This window comes from Rhinolophus hipposideros, assembly GCF_964194185.1.
Source record: "Rhinolophus hipposideros genome assembly, chromosome: 18".
Taxonomy (NCBI): domain Eukaryota; kingdom Metazoa; phylum Chordata; class Mammalia; order Chiroptera; family Rhinolophidae; genus Rhinolophus; species Rhinolophus hipposideros.
This window is the reverse complement of record NC_138064.1, coordinates 23,296,387-23,317,626: the sequence shown is the minus strand read 5'-3', so window position 1 is coordinate 23,317,626 and position 21,240 is coordinate 23,296,387. Positions and strand designations below refer to the sequence as shown.

The window sequence follows — 21,240 nt, the reverse complement described above, 5'->3', positions numbered from 1 at the left end:
GGTATCATGCTACCTGGTAGCAAGCCATACTACAAGGCTATAGCAATCAAAACAGCATGGCACTGGCATAAAAACAGACACACAGGTTAATGGAACAGAATAGAGAGCCCAGAAATAAGTTTACGCCTATATATTCATTCAATCTATCACAAAAGAAGCAACAACATACACTGGGGTAAAGACAGTCTACTTGATAAATGATGTTGGGAAAACTGGACAGATACATGGAAAAAAACAAAATTGGACCACCTTCTGACATCATATACAAGAATAAACTCAAAATGTATTAAAAATCTTAAATGTAAGACCCCAAACCACAAAATTCCTAGAACAAAAACATAGGCAGTAAACTCTCTGATGTTGCTCTTAGAATATATATATTTTTCTGATATATGTCCTTGGGCAAGGAAAATAGAAACACACAAACAAACAACAAATGGTCCTACATCAATTAAAAAGTTTTTGTACAGCCAAGGAAACCATCAACAAAAACTAAAAGACAACCTACTAAATGGCAGAAGATATTTGCCAATGATATGTCTGGTGAGGAGTTAATATCCAAAATGTATAAAAAACGCATATAACTCAATATCAAAACAAACAACCTAATTATAAAAAGGGGCAGAGAACCTGAATTGACATTTCTCCAAAGAGGACATACAGATGGCCAACAGCCATATGAAAACATGCTCAACCTCAGAAATCATCAGAAATGCAAATTAAAACCACAATGAGTTATCACCTCGCACCTGTCAGAATGGCTATCATCAATAAATCAACAAACAACAAATGTAGGTGAGAATGTGGGAAAAAAGGAGCCCTTGTGCACTTTTGGTGGGATTGCAAATTGGTGCAGCCACTATGGGAGATAGTTTGGAGGTCCTCAAAAAATTAAAAGTACAGCTACCTTATGACCCAACAATTCCACTTATGGGTATTTATACAAAGAAATCCAAAATACTAATTTGAAAAGATATATGCACCCCTATGTTCATTGCAGCACTACTTGCAACAGCCAAGATATGGAAGCAGCCAAAGTGCCCATCGATAGATGACTAGATAAAGAAGAATTGGTACACATATGCAATGGAATATTAGCCATAAAAGAGAACGAAATCTTACCATTTGTGACAACATGGATGGACATGAAGGATATCATGCTAAGTAAAATAAGTCAGACAAAGAAAGACAAATACCATATGGTGTCACTTATATGTGGAATCTAAAGAACAAAATAAATGAACAAAACAATAATAGACTCATATATACAGGCAACAAATTGATGATTGCCAGATAAGAAGTGCATTGGGGTGACTGGGTGAAAAAGGTGAAGGGAGTAAGAAATACAAATTGGTAGTTACAAAATAGTCATGGGGATGTAAAATGCAGCACAAAGAATATAGTCAATAATATGGTAATAACTATGTATTGTGCCGGGTGGATACCAAACCAATGGGGGGGGGGCGGGGAGGGTGGATCACTTCTTAAATTACATAAATGTCTAACCACAGTACTGTACACCTGAAACTAATATAAAATAATATTGAATGTCAACTGAAATTGAAAAATAAATAAATAAATGTGTTGTTTGAAACCACTAAATTGTGGTACTTTTTCACACTATTATCCAAAGCAATTACAATTAGTACACCAATTAAAATCTAAGCTCCACAAAGGGTTTTTGATTTGAATAGGCATTTAGTAATTGTTGAGTAAATGTTTTTGCCTGACATTTAAAGCATTAGGCAAGTTGGCTGTATCTTTCGTGGACATTTATTTATTTCCTATTAGGACCCACACAGTGGGCACTTGTCAGTAGTTTATCTAATCACTTGATCTAATCAGTTACCCCTGCTTCTGGACGATTCTGTGCTCTCCCTGTGCTCTTCACCCTCTGTTTCACTTGTCCGGTTTCTACCCATTTCTTGTGCACATCTTCAGTAGATACAAATTGCTTTACCATTTAGGAGCGATGTGCTTCTATTTCAATGATTTATACTAAAAACTGTAAACCATATTTTAGAATGTTTTCTGAGGTTTACATGTAGAGCTAAGTTTGGAATTAACTCAAATTATTTGGCCACTAATAAGCAAATATTCTCAGGTTTATATTTTCCTTGCTTTTATTGCCTTAGTTATCAAAACATTGTTTTAACTTTCATGTGTAGTTTGTGTGTGTATGTATGTGTGTATGGTATCATTAAGTGAATGCAATTAATAATATTCACTACTTACATGCTAGTTATTATGCTAGATTCTCCTTTTAGCTGAGGGAACTAAGCTAAGAAAGGTAAAGTGTGGTTATTTTAGATGACCTCTTCAATGCCCTGCAACCAATTGGCAAACCTGAGAATTGTGCTTAGGTTTAGGTGACTTCAAAGCCAGTGCTTTTCCCAATATCCTAAATTATTTTCTCAAATAAAAAGTTATATGTATCAAAAGTTATATGCACATAGTATCAAAATATTTGCAAACATGTATTTCCCAATATCTTACATAGCTATAGACTTATCAAAAAAGAGCCATTCATCTTTGACCTTGCTATCTTCTCTTTAAAGGTTCATTTTAAAGGTATCCATATGAAAAAATTAAATAAATCACAAATTCACAGGTTCATCTTAGAAAGCAAGAACAAATTACACCCAACCAAGCAAAAAAAAAAACACAAAACAAACAAACAAACAAAAAACAACCAGAAAACAAGTGTTTGTATGGGAGTGGGATATGAATGAATGAAAGAATGAAGGGATTGTTTTTCTGTCAAATTTATTACAAATGAGAAAGTGAATTTAAAAAAACGGTTTATGAGTTGGTGGTCAAAATATTGATGGACCTATACGAAAAGAAATGTATAATCATTTCACACACTAAACTGTGACAATTGTGCATTTGTGTAGCTGTAGATTCCATTTATAAATAGCAATGGCACCACAACCTTACTTAATATTCTTATGAAATAAGCTAAAGAGAATACATCTTCCATGTACAGCATATAGAACAAAATCAAAATTATGCTTTGTGTTTTTGACTCAGGATTGTAACTACCTAGAGCTGTTTTATAATCTAAATGAAACATAAGGTCAATTTTCCAGTCTGTCTGTGCTTCTGTGTATGTGTTTTAAGCTTTAAGTCGAGCCAGCAGTATGCTTGCTTAGTGCAGAAGAACTGGTATAATTCAGACCTATGGGATTTGACTTACATAACAGAGACACATAACAGAAAAAACTCCAACCAGCCTTCTAAATAAATAGAGAAGAGTCACAGGGGTACAAGTTGTTGTTGCTAATTTATACAAGATTGATTTATAAAAGAAAGGGGATTAATGGTTTCAATGACATTGATTCTAATAATAGCTTCAAAGTAAAAGGATGAAAACATTGTATCTTTGTAGTATAATCACTCAAAGTCAGACAGCCCTAATTCATATTGAATGCAGTCACTGACATCATGTATTAGGATTTTATACTCCTGATGTAGGGCAAAGAACAGTCTTATTAAAACTTTGATAAGTGGCAGAGATTTACATGAAGTTCTAAAAAATAAAAAATGTGAAGAAAGCACAAATTTGAAAATCACCATTAAGAAGTAATAATTGGTAACTGGTTGTAATTTTAAAATGTTTGAACTTTAAAAAAACTGTGGGAAAAAAGACTGTTTCACAGGCAAACATGTTGGTAATAAAATATTTGCCCAGTTTTTGTCATATAGTTATTGACTTCTGATTTGAGAATTTTTGTTCAATTTTAACTATGGAAATTCAGCGGTTAATAATAATTGTAATAATAATTTTAATAATAATAATATTTAATAGCAGTAAATAGTTTTAAATAATAATAGTGATAATAGTAATATAAGCAATGATTCTCACTAAGATGTATCAAGTGCTTCTTATATTCTACCCTTTGTGTCTCCTAATTTTTCCACCAAACCACGTGAAGTAGATACTGTTGTTACACCATTTTAAGGAAATGTTTAGTGGCAAATCACAAGCAAGGTCTACTCCTAAAGTATTAGCCTAGAGGGACGGAAACAGGTTCTGGAAAGAGTAGACAAGCTGCCTGAAAGATTTTGCCATGGTGTCCTCCCTTGAATCATTAACCAAAGATTATTTAGAGGTAAATTATTCAAACCATTAGTTTGAATAATTAATTCAAACCATTAATTAGTCTTTTAAGAGCATTTTGCAGTTAAATTAATGGGACATTTTATTATAGGTCTTTATACTTTTCAAGCCACTTCTGCTACATCGCATCTATATTTTTCATCTAAAACCCTCTAGGTAGATGAGTATTGCTATCATTACACGAAAGGAAAGGTTGACCAATGACTAAGAGCTATGGTGTCAAACTGCCTGAGTTTGTATCCTGACTTGTTCACATATTATTTATGTTAATAAAAACCAGTTATTTAACCTTTCTGCAACTCAAATTTCCCATTATATATAAAAAAGTAATAAGAGCAACTATATCACGAGTTACACTGATATGAAAATTAAATGGAATAATACAAGTAACACATTTAGAACAAGTAATATGCTCAAAACATATTAGCTCCCATTAAACCTATTTTACAGGTGAATAACCTATCGCATAGAATCCAGTGTCTAGAGTCAGTGTCATACTAAGAATTCATAACCATGACTTTTATTTAGTTAACATTGTTTCTCCTCCACATCCCACATGCCCCAGACTTGACTTTTGGATCTCCAGGCAAGCCAAAGAACGATTCCAAGGGATCTTTAAGTTTATAAAAAGTAATAATAATTCAATAATAATAATAATAATAGCAATATCTAACATTTATTGAACATGTACTGTGTTTTAAGCACTGTGCTAAATCTCTTAAATAGATTACCTCATTCAACCCTCAAAATCTTGATAGGTCGACATTATTACTTCATCCATTTACAGATAAAGAAGGCAAGGCAGAGAATATTTAAGTTGTCAAATAACTGCCCAAAAACACTCAGTTTCTGAGTCAGAAATGAAATTCAGACCATGTGACTTCAAAGCTCAATTCTTAGCGACTCAATTTCATCTACATTATTTACTGACTAAATAAGTAAACGGACAGCGTTTCACAAATAGAGTTCATCATATTCAAAAGTTTGACATATTATATACATTGCCCACTATTATCCCATCATCTAAGAACCCCAAACGCAATGTGTTTCTACAAGCATATTCCCACTTTTTTATGCCAGTGATAACTTTAGGAACCCACATTCTCTAGTTGTTTCTGGAGCATTTAGATGAATTACCAAAATATACCCAAGAGTCGATTCATTCAATTATTCACCTATAAGCAGAATGCCTTCCCATATTTAGAGTGTGAAAATGCTGTTGTTTTATTTTAATATTTTGGGGGGGACATGTATATTAGTGAACTTATGTAAATATATATGATTTTTTCATTTTGCTTTTAGTTTTTAATTCAAGAACATATATATATACATATATATATATAATAAGCTTTATATATAATATATAAATAGCATAAATATAAATTTTATTTAATGCCTGTTTAAATATACTGGATTAGATGATAAGATCATGATACTAAGACTTTTTAAAAAATTTACGTGGTTTTAAAAGTAGGAAATATATTCATGTGGTTCAATTTTAAAGGTACCAAAAATTATTAACTTAAAGAATATCCCCCTGTTCTTTTCTTCTAGACACACAAATCACCTTCCAACAGGTAATGATATGTTGGGTGCTTATCCATCTCTCCAGCTATATTTACATACATATAATGAATATATTCATACATTTATATACATATATCTCCCCCTCCTCATCTTTGTACTTACATGCCTTATATGGTAGCATCAATTTTTTTCCCATTTAGAATCATTACAAAATTATGAAAGTGTTTATTTTTTTCCATTGATGCTGGGAGAAATGTTAGCATTTATGTTTCATACTTATATAAGGTTACAAATTGCAAACTCTGGGGATTTTGTCAGGTTGCTTAGCACCAAAGTTAAACAATAAAACCCTTAATTTAAAAGAATAAAAATATATCAATTAACATATTAGTGATGAGACTAAAAGATTTTTAACTGTTGTCTAAACAATAAATGTGTATGCAAAAGTTCAGTGAAGTTCCTGGAAGATACATTTTAATAATCATAGAAAATCAAATTGTAAAGTATTCATATTTTTCAGTTGTAGAAAAATCTGAATGTCATTAACAAATTTATTTCTATAGAATTATTTACTTGTATATGTCATTGACAAAACATTTTTACCATAATTTTCACTTTAATGGCATAGAAAAAAAACATCTCAAGTGGCAATGTCTCTACCAAGAACTTTTTGTAAAATCAGTTATACCACTTTTTGAGAACCAACTATGTGGACAAATTTTTTTATAAGCATCATGCAATGTAATTTGTCCAATAATTCTATGAGGTAACTGGTATCAATACAAATTTAGAGACCAAAAAACTGAGGCTCTACAGTATTAATTAGCTCAAAGTGACAAAACTAATACATTTTAATAATAAAGAGGTAAAAATATCCCACAAGTACTAGTCATAAACTACACAAAAGCATTGTTAAATGAATGAATTAAATATGAAATAAACGTACAATTCTGATATAACCACCTAAAGCAAATGTCTTACCTCAAAAGCAAATGACAAGGAAGGGGTGAGGGGTTTCAGATGACCAAACCTACACAGCATTAAGAACACCAAGCAACGGAAAGTTTCCAGAACAGCCGCCTTAGGTCTAAAATAGAAGGCATTAGTATGCATTAGCTTTAACTATGTTTTTCATGTGTTTACAAGTTATAATTAGTATAGTGATACATATTTATTTTAATGTCAAAGAAACACATAGTATTTTAATACATTTGAGGAGCATGTGAGTCTGAATCTGTCTGAAAACAGGCATTAAACTAAGAAATAAAATGCATGTGTATTTTTTTTTTAAACTGTTCTTTATCAGTTTATTGCTTATTGCTTAGTTTGAGCATTCCTGAGTTAGGGTGAAGCATATTCTCAAAAGGTAAATAAATTATTAACAACTAAATTTCTAGGGTTTAAAGTAAATGGGACTTCCCTCACTCACTCAATACCATTATACTTCATTCCTTTAAAAATGACTTCTTAGGAGGACTGATATAGTTAACTACTCTAAAATAATGAACTGTCAATTTCTGAAATATTAGGAACATGAAAAATGTGTGGTTGTGCCTAATATGATAGGTAGCATTTTTGTTAATTATTTTGTGATGAATATTTTCTCTATATACTTGAAATTCAAACTCTAAAATATGTGAAATAAATGTGTTTATGTATTTGAAACAGATTTGAATGTCACACACAGATTAGCATTTATTGATTGTTGTATACTGATAGTAATAAAGAGCTCCTATATCAGCTTAAAGTAGCTTCATAAGATATTCACCTAACAGTTGTTGGATAATTAAATACTGGGGGAGCCAAAAATGTACATATTTTAAGAGATGTTATACATGTATTACTTTTCGAAGTTGAATTGAATAATAATTCAACTGTGTAGTATGACATTTGCTCAAAAGGTGGCATTAATCAAATGAATGCTGGCATCATTCATTGTATTACAATTTTAATACAGTTTTATTCCTTTCTTACAATCTGTATAGGAGACATCATCAAAATGGTGGCGTGAGGTGAGCCTCTGTAAAGCTCCCCTGGAATTTACAACTAATCGAACAACAATAACTCCACAAAGGACTCCCTGCACAGCAGACAGGCAAGACGAAGAGGCCCACTACAGAATTCACCTAAAGGTGGGCGAATCCCATGAGAGGGGGAGGAGGGAAAAGAGAAGTGCAGAGACAGAGCCGTGTGGGCACAGGACGTAGACCTAGCTCAGTGCTCCGAGCTCACTGTATCTTGGAACGACTGCAGCTGCGGGACAGGGAAGAACTCAGACTGCCAGGGCTCCGCTTATGGCCCACAGAACTGAGGAGGCAGCATATAACACGGCTGAACCCAACGCTCACGGCAGAGACCTCGGAGAAAAGACTGAGGGAAGAAGGCTGAAAATGGTGGTTTAAGCTCTCACTGCCGAGCAGAGAACGGAAGCCGTAGGCACTGAGAATAGTCACTCCCTCCCTACCCTCCGAGAGCTCACCCCGCCCCCACCTGCCCAGTGCTAGAAGCGGAACAGTAGCAGTGTCAGACCAAAAGAACAGAATATTTGCTGTTCTGAGAACTGTGGACCGCAGACACAGATTCGTAGCCCAACTAGTTCCGGCAAACGGGAGGGAGCTGTGAAAGCAGGACCGGCTGTGGTGGTGGTCGCTGCCATTGCTCTGGGTCACCTCTCACAACTCAAAGTATCCCTGGCCCCACCTATCTGGGTGGATCCCTGCAGGAGTAAACAGAACTGCTGAAACATACAGGCTCTGAATCTGGTGCAGGAAGAGCTTTGTAACTTCAAAAGCTCTCTACATTCCCACATGGACACTGCGCCCTGTGACCTAGGTGAACTATTAACAGAGGAGAAGCCTGACTCCCAGGGAATCCCCTCATTGTGTGAGAAGCTGGAATAGTGCAGAGAAAACATAGCACTACATGTGAGAGAGAAAAAAAAGGCTGCAGTCGGAAGGAAATAAAATGTTCTACCAACAAGTACTGGAAAACAAAAGAAAGACCTCTTCCTATCAACCTGTTGTAGAAGCCACTCCTGTAGAGTCTAGGAAGAGAAATAAAAAATTAGTAATTGCCATGAAAAACCAAGGCAACAAGACAGCTCAGAAAGAAAGTGAAAAGTCTCCAGAAAAGGAACTTAAAGATATGGAAATATGTGACTTAAATGACAGAGAATTCAAATTGCAGTTCTGAAAAAACTCAACAAGATGCATGAAAACACAGAAAGGCAGTCTAATGAACTCAGAAACACAATCAAAGAACAACATGAGCATTTTACAAAAGAGATTGAAATTTTAAAAAAGAACCAAATAGAATTTCTCGAGATTAAGAACTCAATAGAAGAAATTAAGAATTAAATAACCAGATTAGGTAGTACAGTTGACCAGATGGAGGAAAGAATCAGTGATATCAAAGATAGAAACTTGGAAATTACACAGATGGAGGAAGAAAGAGACTTGACAATTAAAAGAAATGAAAGAACTCTACAAGAACTTTCTGACTCAATCAGAAAAAGCAATATAAGAATAATGGGCATACCAGAAGGAGAAGAAAGAGAGAAGGGAACAGATAATATATTCAAACAAATTGTTGATGAGAACTTCCCAAACTTGTAGACAGAACTGGATCCTCGATCCAAGAAGCAAATAGAACATCTAATTACCTCAATCCCAACAGGCTTTCTCCAAGGCACATTGTATTGAAGCTGTCTAAAATCAACAACAAAGAAAGAATCTTCAAGGCATTCAGGGAAAATAAGACTGTAACCTACAAAGGAAAGCCCATTAGATGATCATCAGATTTCTCAGCAGAAACTCTACAAGCCAGGAAGGAATAGAACCAAATATTCAAGCTATTGAAAGAGAGAAATTATGAGCCAAGAATAATATATCCAGTAAAGATATCCTTTAGACATGAAGGACATACAGATATTATTATAATATAATATTTAGATATTATAATATTTAGATATAATATAATATTTAGATACTTCAACACATACAGAAGCTGAGGGAACTTTCTAATACACGACTTGCACTATAAGAAATACTAAAGGAGTCTATTCGACCACCATCAACAGGGACAATTTGTGGCAACCAAAACATAAAAAGGGGGACAGTAAAGGTCTGAACCGGAAAATGGGAATGGAGAAAGTAAGTGTGCTGAAGAAAATGGAATACTCTAAACATCAAAGTTTCTTTTACATAAACTTAAGGGTAACCACTCAAAAAAAAAAAAAAATCCAGAACTGAAATATAAAATGTAATAAAAGAAGAAACAGAGGGAAACATCATTGAATACCACCACACAGAAATAACAGACAACAACAAAAAGGCAAAGAAACAATGGAGACACAGTCTTACCAGAAAACTAAAGATAGAATGACAGGAAATCCTCACATATCAATAATCACCCTAAATGTAAATGGACTGAACTCACCAATAAAAAGTCACAGAGTAGCAGATTGGATCAAAAAACTAAACCCAACCATATGCTGTCTCGAAGAGACACATCTGAGCTACAAGGACAAGCATAGACTCTAAGTGATAGGGTGGAAATTGACACTCCAAGCAAATGGTATCCAGAGAAAATCAGGTGTACCCATACTGATATCAGATGAAACAGACGTCAGGGTGAAAATGGTAACAAGAGACAAAGATGGACATTTCATAATGGTAAAGGGGACTATACAACAAGAAGACATAACAGTCATCAATATTTATGCCCCCAATCAGGGAGCACCGAAACATACCAAGCAACTACTAACAGAACTAAAGGGAGAAATTGACCAAAACACAATTATACTAGGGGACTTAAATACATCATTGACAGCTATGGATAGATCATCCAAACAGAAGATAAATAACGAAATAGCAGCCCTTAATGACACATTAGATGAAATGGACATAATTGACATATATAGAGCACTTCATCCTAAAACATCAGACTATACATTCTTTTCTAGTGTACATGGAACATTCTCAAGGATAGACCATATATTGGGACATAAAATCAGCCTCAGCAAGTTTAAGAAGATTGAAATCATACCAAGCATATTCTCTGATCACAAGGCTTTGAAATTGAATATCAACTGCAAAAAGAAAGCAGGAAAAAACACAAATACATGGAGATTAAACAACATACTTTTAAAGAACGACTGGGTCAAAGAAGAAATTAGAGGAGAGATCAAAAGATACATAGAAACAAATGACAATAAAAATACATCCTACCAAAATTTTTGGGATGCAGCGAAAGCAGTTTGAAGAGGGAACTTTATATCATTACAGGCCTATCTCAAGAAACAAGAAAAATCCTAAATAAATAACCTCATGTTACACCTTAAAGAACTAGAAACAGAAGAACAAGTGAAACCCAAGGTCAGCAGAAGAAAGGAAATAACAAAAATCAGAGCAGAACTAAATGAAATAGAGAACAAAAAGACAATAGAAAAAATTAATGTGACAAAGAGCTGTTCTTTGAAAAGATTAACAACATTGACAAACCCTTGTCTAGACTCACTAAGATAAAAAGAAAGAAGATACTTATTAACAAAATGAGAAATGAAAAAGGGGAAGTTATCACGGACACCACAGAAATACAAAGGATCATCCACGAATACTATGAAGGACTAGATGCCACCAAATTCAATAACCTAGAAGAAATGGACAAGTTCTTAGAAACATAGCCTTCCTAGGCTGAACAATGAAGAACTGGAAAATCTAAACAGACCGATCACCAGTAATTAAATTGAATCAGTTATCCAAAACCTTCCCAAAAGCAAAAGTCCAGGACCAGATGGCTTCACTAGTGAATTCTACCAAACCTTTAAAGAGGATCTAATACCAATCCTGCTCAAACTCTTCCAAAAAATTGAAGAAGAGACAGTACTCCCTAACTCATTTTATGAGGACAACATTACCCTGATACCAAAACCTGGTAAGGACAACACACACAAAAAAAAACTACAGACCAATATCTCTGATGAATACAGATGCAAAAATCCTAAACAAAATTCTAGCAAATCGAATACAACAATATATTAAAAAGATTATTCACGACCAAGTGGGGTTCATCCCCGGGGATGAACAAGGATGGTTCAACATCCGCAAATCCATCAATGTGATACATCACATAAACAAAATAAAGGACAAAAATCATATGATTATATCAATTGATGAGGAAAAAAAATTTGACAAGATACAACATCCATTTATGATTAAAACACTTAATAAAATAGGTATAGAAGGAAAATATCTTAACATAATAAAGGCCATATATGACAAGCCCTCAGCTAATCTCATAATTAATAGTGAAAACCTGAAGCCTTTTGCTTTATGTTCAGGAACACGACAGGACTGTCCCCTATCACCTCTGCTTTTCAACATAGTAATTAATGGAAGTCCTTGCCAGAGCAATCAGGCAAGAGAAAGAAGTAAAAGGCATCCAAATTTGGAATGAAGAGAGAGAGACAGAGAGAGAGAGAGAGAGAATGGGCTTGGGGTTCTGCTTTTATTGGAGTTGAGGGTGGGGGCCTTAAGGTTTAGTGGACTCATTCTTTGTTGGTGAATTTAAAACATAAAAGCGTGGGAAGAGGAAAAAACAAGTAGCCCAAATGGTCAGTTATCAAAATCAACCCAAATCTCTAAACTAAAAGAGCCTGTGGCGGGAGGAGGACCTGTTCATTTTCTAGAGTGGTGTGGCTGAAACATGTTATTCCAGAAAGCCTTCCTTGAAGTGTGTGCCTTTTTGAGGTGGAGCAATCAAAGCTTAAGTCAAACACTTATATAACAAAAAGAAACAAAAAAAGCCAACTGTCAATGCTTATACTCCAATTAGTCACATGTTTGGGGTGATGCCGGTGTAAACAAATCTACTGTACTTCCAGTCCTATAAAAGTATAGCACATACAATTACAGTAACAGTTTATACCATGGAGGTTTGTGTAAGTGTCCTCTATGATGTTTGCCCAAAGAGTAAATTGCCTGCCTAATGAGGCATTTCTCAGAATATATCCCTGTAGTTAAGCAGCCCATGACTATATTGTTGTGTTTGCTGGTATATCAAAATGTAGTTGATGACCCCTTCTCTAAGAATTTTTCTAAATTCATCTACTAGTTTGAATAATTTCCCAATAGAGCCTTTGGATTTCCTAATTTATCCATTAGTTATATTTAATAAATTAATAATTTTCTAATGAATTTATTTCTAATCTTTATGCCTTTTATTTCTTTCCCTCTCCTTTCTCCTCTATTTCCAGCACAATATTAAATAATAAGCAGGTTTAACTTGTTCTCAATTTCAAAGAGAAATTTTCAACATTTCACTATAAAATGTTAAGCTTGCTATATAAGTTTTTATAAATAGTTTTTACTTCACCTTCATTTTTGCTGGATATAGTATTATAGGCTGGCAGGAATTTTCTTTCAGCACTTTAAAAACATCATTCTATTCTCTTCTGGCTTTCATTGCACTGGTTCTGAATAAGTTACCTATCTCTCAGTATAAGTTACCGAAAAAGGCCAGAGGCAGCGTAACTTTTAAATAATCATATACAATAAGAATAACTAGATATTGTTGTGGTAAAATTGATAGATTGTTCATTTGGCCTTTTATCTGTATCCATGGAGACAAAAAAAAATATTTATTAAAAAATGAAACTATACTATTGCCATTGGCTGTGCTAATTCTATTAAGTGTATGTAAACAATAGAATTGTGATGTTTATGTGATCTTGATTCTTTGGATCTTGGTAATTATTTCAGGTGGACCTGAGACTCATTTTTCCATTTTCTCTTTTCATAGCTCAGCATGAACTTCACTTCTAGTGTAGAAAAGCAGAGATAGAGAGCCAAACAAAATTAATGATAAAATAAACGCCATTTTTAAAGTATTGAGGGAAATAATTCTACACATTGTTTACATATGACTGTGAAATGTGCCAGCTGCATCATTCTTTACCAAATGTGTATAGGGAATGCATGCTACAAAAAGTTCCATTAACCAGAAAGTATACATGGACCTGGATCTTGATGAAACTCCAGAATCTGTTGCTATTCCCGAACATCCATTAAGCTATGGAAAAGTGACATATATTCAATCTAAACTAAATGTATGTTTACTGGCCTTTCAAATTTAAAATTTACTGAAAGTAATGGTTATCAGTTACCTACTTCAAAAACAATAACAACACTACAACAAAGATAATACTTCAAAAATGAATGAGTTTTTTTGCAGTTTTTCACAGTTACAATGTATGTAAATTCTGTAATATGTGAATTTCTGGAGTCACATTTCCTGGATTTGTGTTCTGGTATATCTTTTACAGTCTGTCTGACTTGCTTAATCTAAAAATTGTGCTTTACAGTAATTATTATCTCAGAGTGTTGTAAGAATTCATAACATATTCCATGTCACATATTAATTACATAAATATTGATATTGGTATTAATATTAATGGTTGATAAATACTAGGCAATAATAAATAGGTATTTTTATATATGCCTCTTGCAAAAAAAAAGCAATTTAAAATTGTTCAAGTGCATATATTTTCTGGCCAGGGTAATATTTAAAACAGGATACCTTAAATAACACGTCATGTGAGGACATAGGACATAAACTTTCAATATACATACATTCAGGCTTATATTATGAACTATTCAATGTCAAAGGAATACTACTCAAATAAATTTTATATTTTATGAAGTACTCAGAGGTATGGTCTATGTGTTGCCAAATTAATTACTATATTTATAGGTTTTCTTTAATAAATTTGAAAAACCTAAACTTAATAGAAAAGGCTTAGATGTAAAATGCACCGTTGATATAAATTCAGATAAACTGCTATTTAAAATGGAGGTGTGAAATTATAGTTTCAACTTTATTTTTTCAATAACAAAAGTTGATGAATATCAAAGTTTCACATGCATTTCTAAAAACTACATAACAAAATTACATAAAATGAAAGAATGTCATGTCTTGCCTTTGATCCAGAAGAAATCCAATGGAGGTTAAGGTCAGGATAATGAAGCAAACCCTCAGAAAGAGTGTGACCTGTGACAGTGCCTGCCAAGCAAACATAGACCAACAGATCCTTTAGGAGATATATCAGAAGGCACATTAGCATTTAAAGCTGACAAGAAAAATAGCTCCTAATTTTATTGTATACCGCACCATTTGTCACTGACATGTTCCAAAGAGGTTGCTATTTTCAAGAGGACATTTTGGTTTTCCTAATGTCGTTTAGTTATCTTGTTAGGCACTTGGAGAATGAGTTAGACAATTCCACAGTAATATTTTGCTAAATGTGTTCTTTCTAAAAATTCTCCTTTAAAGTTTTGACTTTCACAATTCTTTGAAGTACCTATGCTCTCACGTATGGAGAAATCACTTACATGTTTATGAATAAATGCCACATTCCAATAGCTATTTTTAATATCACCAATTCTTTGTGGTTTCAAACCCAAAGCTGTCTCTAATACACAAAATATTTAAGAAGAATGTGTTTGAGTGCAAACACATATATGAAAGAGATTGCATACACACTCCTACTCATATTTTATAAAATCTATACGTTTATATGTAATGTCAAATATTACATTTGAATTAGTATAACAAAACAACCTATTTTGTCTTAGTTATAAGTTAATTACACATTTTGTTTACATGTAAAAATTTAATAATGTTTATGGAAAATATGCTATTTCATGGCTTCTACACTATGCATGTTACATACTTTAATTCTTTTTATAGACCCAACAACCTTTTGCATTCTATCTGCTGCATATATGAACAAACAAACAAACTGGGACTCAAAGGATTAAGTAACTTTTCCATCATCACACAGAAATAAATGATGCCATGAAGTTCAAAATAGACCTTTCTGACCCCGAAGTGTCATGATGGTAAAATACATATGAGCAACAAATTTAAAGGGGGCAGGAACAGAGATCTAAATTGAAGTTCACATAGCTAATGTTTAGGGCCAGATGAATACTGCTTTAGATTGCACATAGATCAGTAAAAGCAAGGAGTTGGATACACAGCCCCTAGATAATTTCTCTACTCACTGATGGTGTTTACATTTCACCTTTATGAGAACACCAGGATGTAATATGACAGGTTGGCTACAATAGTGATCAAAACATTATGCAAACACTTTTCTTTCTCTCTTTGCCTTTCCCTGAAATAACTAGAGGTAATTTCAACTCATTATTAACTAACATACATACCTACAATTAAAATGCATCAGTTCAAAGTTATAAACAATAAGCAATTACTGCTCACGTCCAAAACCTCAGCTCCACACCATCTTATAAACCAGCCTGATTTCTCATGGGCAATTTCTAACACCTCTCTATTCATTATCCATATACCTGGGATGGCACACGGAATTGCCAAGAGGTTTTAAACCTTCCAAAACAATAGGTTAGTAGAAGAATATTGCTGAGTGGTCATAAATTTGAATAAAAATTGTCAGAATGTTTAGGAGTATGGGGACAGTGTTATGGTAGATTTCAGATATAGGATGGGGAGCTCAGTGGATGCCAGAATGTTTTAGTGGAGAGCAGGAGAGTGCTGTTTAAGTATGTGGAATTCAGCAGTGACTGCTTTGGGACATGAAGCAAAAAATACCAGAAAAATATTTTCTTGGTGGTAAAAATAAGTAGGTGTGCTTGAGTAGATTGATATTTGTCTATGGGAAATGTTTTTTTTTTTTTAAATTGCTTCTTTCACCATTATCGCTTCCTTTGTATTTTTTAGGGGAAAAAATTCATATGGAAGGGAAAAAATGAGTTGTGCCCCAAAACTATAGCATAATTTTATATGTTCTATAAGAATATAGGGTTTTGAATTATGCAAACCTATCAACCATATAAACATGGGCAAATTATTCAGCATATTTCTAAAGCTCCATTAAGTTTCTTGTACATTTGAAATAAAACATAAGTTTGGCAAGACTATAATGAAGTACTTAGAAGAGTGATTTACACAAAGTAAGAAGTCAATTCATGGTCATGATGATTATTGTGATTATGTTCAGGCTATGCAAATTTTCCAAATGGTGCTTAGACTGATCTTAACTAATTACAATAAGATAAAAAAACAAATAAAAGATTCACTAGCTCTTACAAATATCACAAGAAATTCAAAGATAGGACAAAATGTATTTTTTGTTTTGGTTAGGGAATTTATGATCCTTGGACAAAACAACAACAATCAAACAAACAACAAACAAAAACAAAAACCAAATCCTCTATCCACCAATTGCTTCCTGGCTACTGAACTTGGAGTTAACAATCAATTGAATACAGCTATCCAGCTGTCTAGTCAATGCCTCTACTTGTCTAATAGGCATCTGCAACTTAGTTTGTCTACAACCCTGTATAAGATTTCCTCCTCCACAAAACACATTCCCCAGTTTTCTTTATCTTAGGTAAGGCCCCTCTACTGGTTTTTCAATAGTTCCAGCCAAGAGCCTGTGACTTATCCCTGACTTCATCTCTCACTGTCTACTTCTAATACACCAGAGATAAATGTCAGCATTATTTTTGAAATATATCCAGAATAAAGGTATTTGTTACAAATAGCACAACTAATGTCCTATTCCACCCCAACACAATCTCTACAATTAAAATACCCTCCTAACTGTAATCTCTACTTCTAAAATTGCATATCCACCTATCATGGCCTTCTACCCCCCACTGTATAGTCAGAGTTATACTTTTAAAACATGTCATATCATATCACTCTTATGTTCTAAATCCTCCAAGAGCTTCAAATCTCAGAATAGAGCGTGAAGTCCTTACTCTGGCCTATCCACAACATACCTCCTATTATTATATTATTCCCTAGGAATCTGAAGGTTAATCCATGAGTCTTTCATTCTTAACCCATATTAGAAAATTTGCTCTTTCTTGAACATAACAAGCATCCTTCTTACTCATGTGTTTCACCTACTGTTCCTTCTGTTAGAATCAGTTCCCCAGAGATCCCTATGATTCACTCCTTCATTTTATTTGGGTAACTACTCAAATGCACATTCTTATGTGCCATATGTAAAACAGCACTTCTCCATAACTCTCTATAACCTTAGTATCTTGTATTGTTCTCCATACAATTTATCACTTCCATACACTTGTCTGTGCATTCTCTAGCTGTTGTCTGACTCCTCCGGCTAGAATGCAAGCTTCCTGAGAGGCTTTTATCTCTTGATTCACTATTACATCCTAAGGGCCTAGAACCTTGCTTGGCACATAGTCAGTACACAATACATGTTTTTTGAATGACTAACCAAATGAATGAATATTTTACATTTCTGTTTCTATAGGCATACCTTTAACATCAATGGTTTACATTAAATGATTAACTGGCTTAATCAATACTTCAATATTGATTAAATACTTAAATATTTAATTTAATATCAATATTTAGTCCCTTACAATTATAATATAATTACTCCATAATTTAATATTTAATAATTTAATATTAATACCTTAATATTAACATGTTTTACAATGTAAATATGTCAAATATTAAATCCTTTAATATTTATACACTCACTTAATTACTTAAAAAACAGAATTGTCTTATATGAGTTTGAGTTTAAAGGAAGCTAAGATTACTATAAGAAGGAATTCAATGTAGAATGCGTATGCTTCATTTCAAGCTCATTTTTCTAAGGAACTCCTAAGTTTTTCCATAGAGCATCCTTTGATAGGCTAATTAAGGCATACAATAAATGGATCATTTCCAATTTCTACACATTCATTCCATGAATATTTATAGAGCATTTGCTAAGCACTATGGTGCATATGAGTTTAAGAGAGAGAGCAAGAAAGACAAAATTCCTGTCATAGAAATCACACTTCTTTAATCTCTGCTGATATGACCACAGGCCAGCTACACTAGAGCAAAAAGGATTAAAAAAAATAGAAGATAATTTATAGGCTTTGACCATTATAAACACTTAGTCTCCCATGTTATAAACAATATGTGAAATGACATAAAGCTTGTTAGTTTTTTATAACAGCTAACATTTTATTTTTCATTGGGTTTACTCCCATTTCATACCATCCACTGCTGGTATATATTTCAGAAAATATTGCTGGTGTAAAGTGCTAAAATGGAATTATTATAAATTAACTTTTGAATGCATCATAAGTCTTTACGAAAAAAAATTTAAAAAAAAGACAAAAAAAAAACAAAAAACAAAAACATGAGGAAGGCCACAAAAAATTTGTGAGGATTTTTTCCTCCTCCTTTAAAATTATCTTTCAAATCCCAAGAAATTTGGTAGCACTTATTTCCATAGATTTCTCAGTACAGGAATGACTGTCCAGATATGTGTGTCTGAAGAACTCTACCTCTCTGAACTTTCTTTAAGGAGATGGGGAAAAAATAAATATTCAGGAAATGATACTAACTACATAGGAACTCCAGAATTACATGTTTGATGCAATGCTGCTTAAACCATGAGTGAACTTGTGGGAGTCCTGCCTTTGATTACAGATAAAAAGGAGAAAGCCTTTTTCATCTTGAATGGAGATATCACCCTCTTACCCTTCCATGGAAAAATTCTGATGGTCAACACAATTACCTTTCATATTTTCCCATCTGATAAATTCCACAAAGGGATATATCAGCCCCATATATTATGCTACATCCTAAAACAATAGTATACTTCCATATAAAAATTATTTTTATTAAACTTTGTACATTGTCAAAGATGATCTGAGAATTTTTCAATCATTTTATTGTAAGGACTTAGAAAAAAAAATGCCTGGATTTTGTTATAACAAGGTGATGCATTTAAAAAAAATATTTTTTTTCCAGATACAGTTGACATTCAATGTTATTTTATATTAGTTTCAGATGTACAGCATAGGCGTTAGACATTGTTATAATTTATGCAGTGATCCCCACTATTAGTCTAGTACACACCTGGCACTACACATAGTTGCTGCCACATTACTGACTATATTCTCTATGCTATGCTTTACATTCCCATGACTATTTTGTAACTACCAATTTGTATTTCTTAACCCCTTCACCTTTTTCCTCAGCTTCTCAACTCCCCGCCCCTCTGGCAACCATCAGTTTGTTCTCTGTATCTATATGTTCAAAATGATGCATTTTTAGGAATTTCTCTGAAAGTTGTCTGAGAAGGACTATTAAAGTCATTAATTTGACTCAAAATATTCATTCCCTTCCCAAACATCTTTAAAATGAGGTCAAAGTCATCTGCTACTTAAACCTTTGTAACCTCTAAGGTGAAGGCAGCAGATAGAGTTGCTGGCTTACGTGCTGGGCTGCCTCATCACCCTTATAACTCTGAGGGCTCCGCCTTCCAGATGCCTTGAGCCACTGGATTTGTCATGGTGAAACCTAAGGTTTGAAGATGTTTCCCAATATTACAGCATATGTGTAGACACAGGAACAGAACCCAGGGTGATACCATAATGCAATTTGTAATTGTATGTAGATCTCAAGAATTTACCTTAAAATAAGATCTTGCTCTTAAAAAAAAAAAAATGTCAATATTGACTTTACTCTTTTTTTCTAAAATTTCAGAAACCCCTCGTAGCTACTGTCGAAGCATAGAAAAAGGAATATAATTAGAATGAAAATTTTCTAGAATTTCAAGCAAGAAGCAAACAAAATAAATGCATCAAAGGTGAAAGCATATTGGCTAAAAAGTATAAGGAATCTATAGCTTAGAAACAGTGAATTGATATGTAATTAGTGCATGTATGCAAAATTTTGTAAGAAATAAAAGCAAAAAGATGCATTTTAAAAACTTTAAATACTTAAAGAATAGTTATGTTACAATGATAGTTTAGGCTATGATTGCACTCCATTAAAATATAAATGTGTAACTGATAAGATAGAAAAACAAGGACTGATTTACACTCCCACTTGAACAACAGCAAAAAAACCCAAAAATATATCTGAAACAATTGTTTTCAAGACTGACATAAGGCAACAAAGGTCATTGATTCCAGGAAAAAGATATAAATGGCATGACGTTTACTATTGCCCCAGCTTACTAGTTTGAGAATGTTCCTAGGCTGCAGCACAGAAGGAACCCAAGGAAACCTGTTGGACTCCCTGAGTTGAGGAGATACAACAGTTTCTGAGAAACTAAGAAGGCTGTTGTTTGGAAGACACAGTACCAAATGGGAGAGAGCTGCAGAGAGAGAACTCTAGAAATCTGCAGAGGGTACCAAACAGGTCATGCATGTGAGGAAACTGGAGGTCAGGAAAGGATAAGAGATTGCAAAGCTAGCACCCTCACAAGGCCAGTTATACTGCACGTTCCCACCAGCCCACCTGGACAACCTCATCATTCATTGGGCACTGGGTAGAAAACATGGAAGGGTCTTGTCTCAGTCTTGGTTAATAATTAATCTAAGTCTCTGCAACCTCAGCAATGAAAGGTCCTACAACAGTTTTTGGAAGATACCCACGTCGACATATCTCTTGGCTGTTCAAAAGAACTGTTTCGGGTGGTTAATGAAGTCACACTGAATTATTAGTATTTGCCTCAAGATCTCACTGAAATCAGTACATCAGCTCTCTCTATACTTTAGACA

The 21,240-nt window shown here is 33.7% G+C and overlaps 1 protein-coding gene across 1 annotated transcript in view; it reads right to left on the bottom strand.

The window, feature by feature from the left end:
* The window catches only part of AGMO (alkylglycerol monooxygenase), a 310,424-nt gene that overhangs the window by 132,780 nt on the left and 156,404 nt on the right, over positions 1-21,240 (bottom strand). Inside the window, exons 11-12 of the mRNA XM_081079360.1 lie at positions 14,628-14,710; positions 6,632-6,737 (exon numbers count right to left, since the gene is read on the bottom strand). Coding sequence (XP_080935486.1) covers positions 6,632-6,737; positions 14,628-14,710 — 189 coding nt within the window. The remainder of the gene's footprint in view (positions 1-6,631; positions 6,738-14,627; positions 14,711-21,240) is intronic.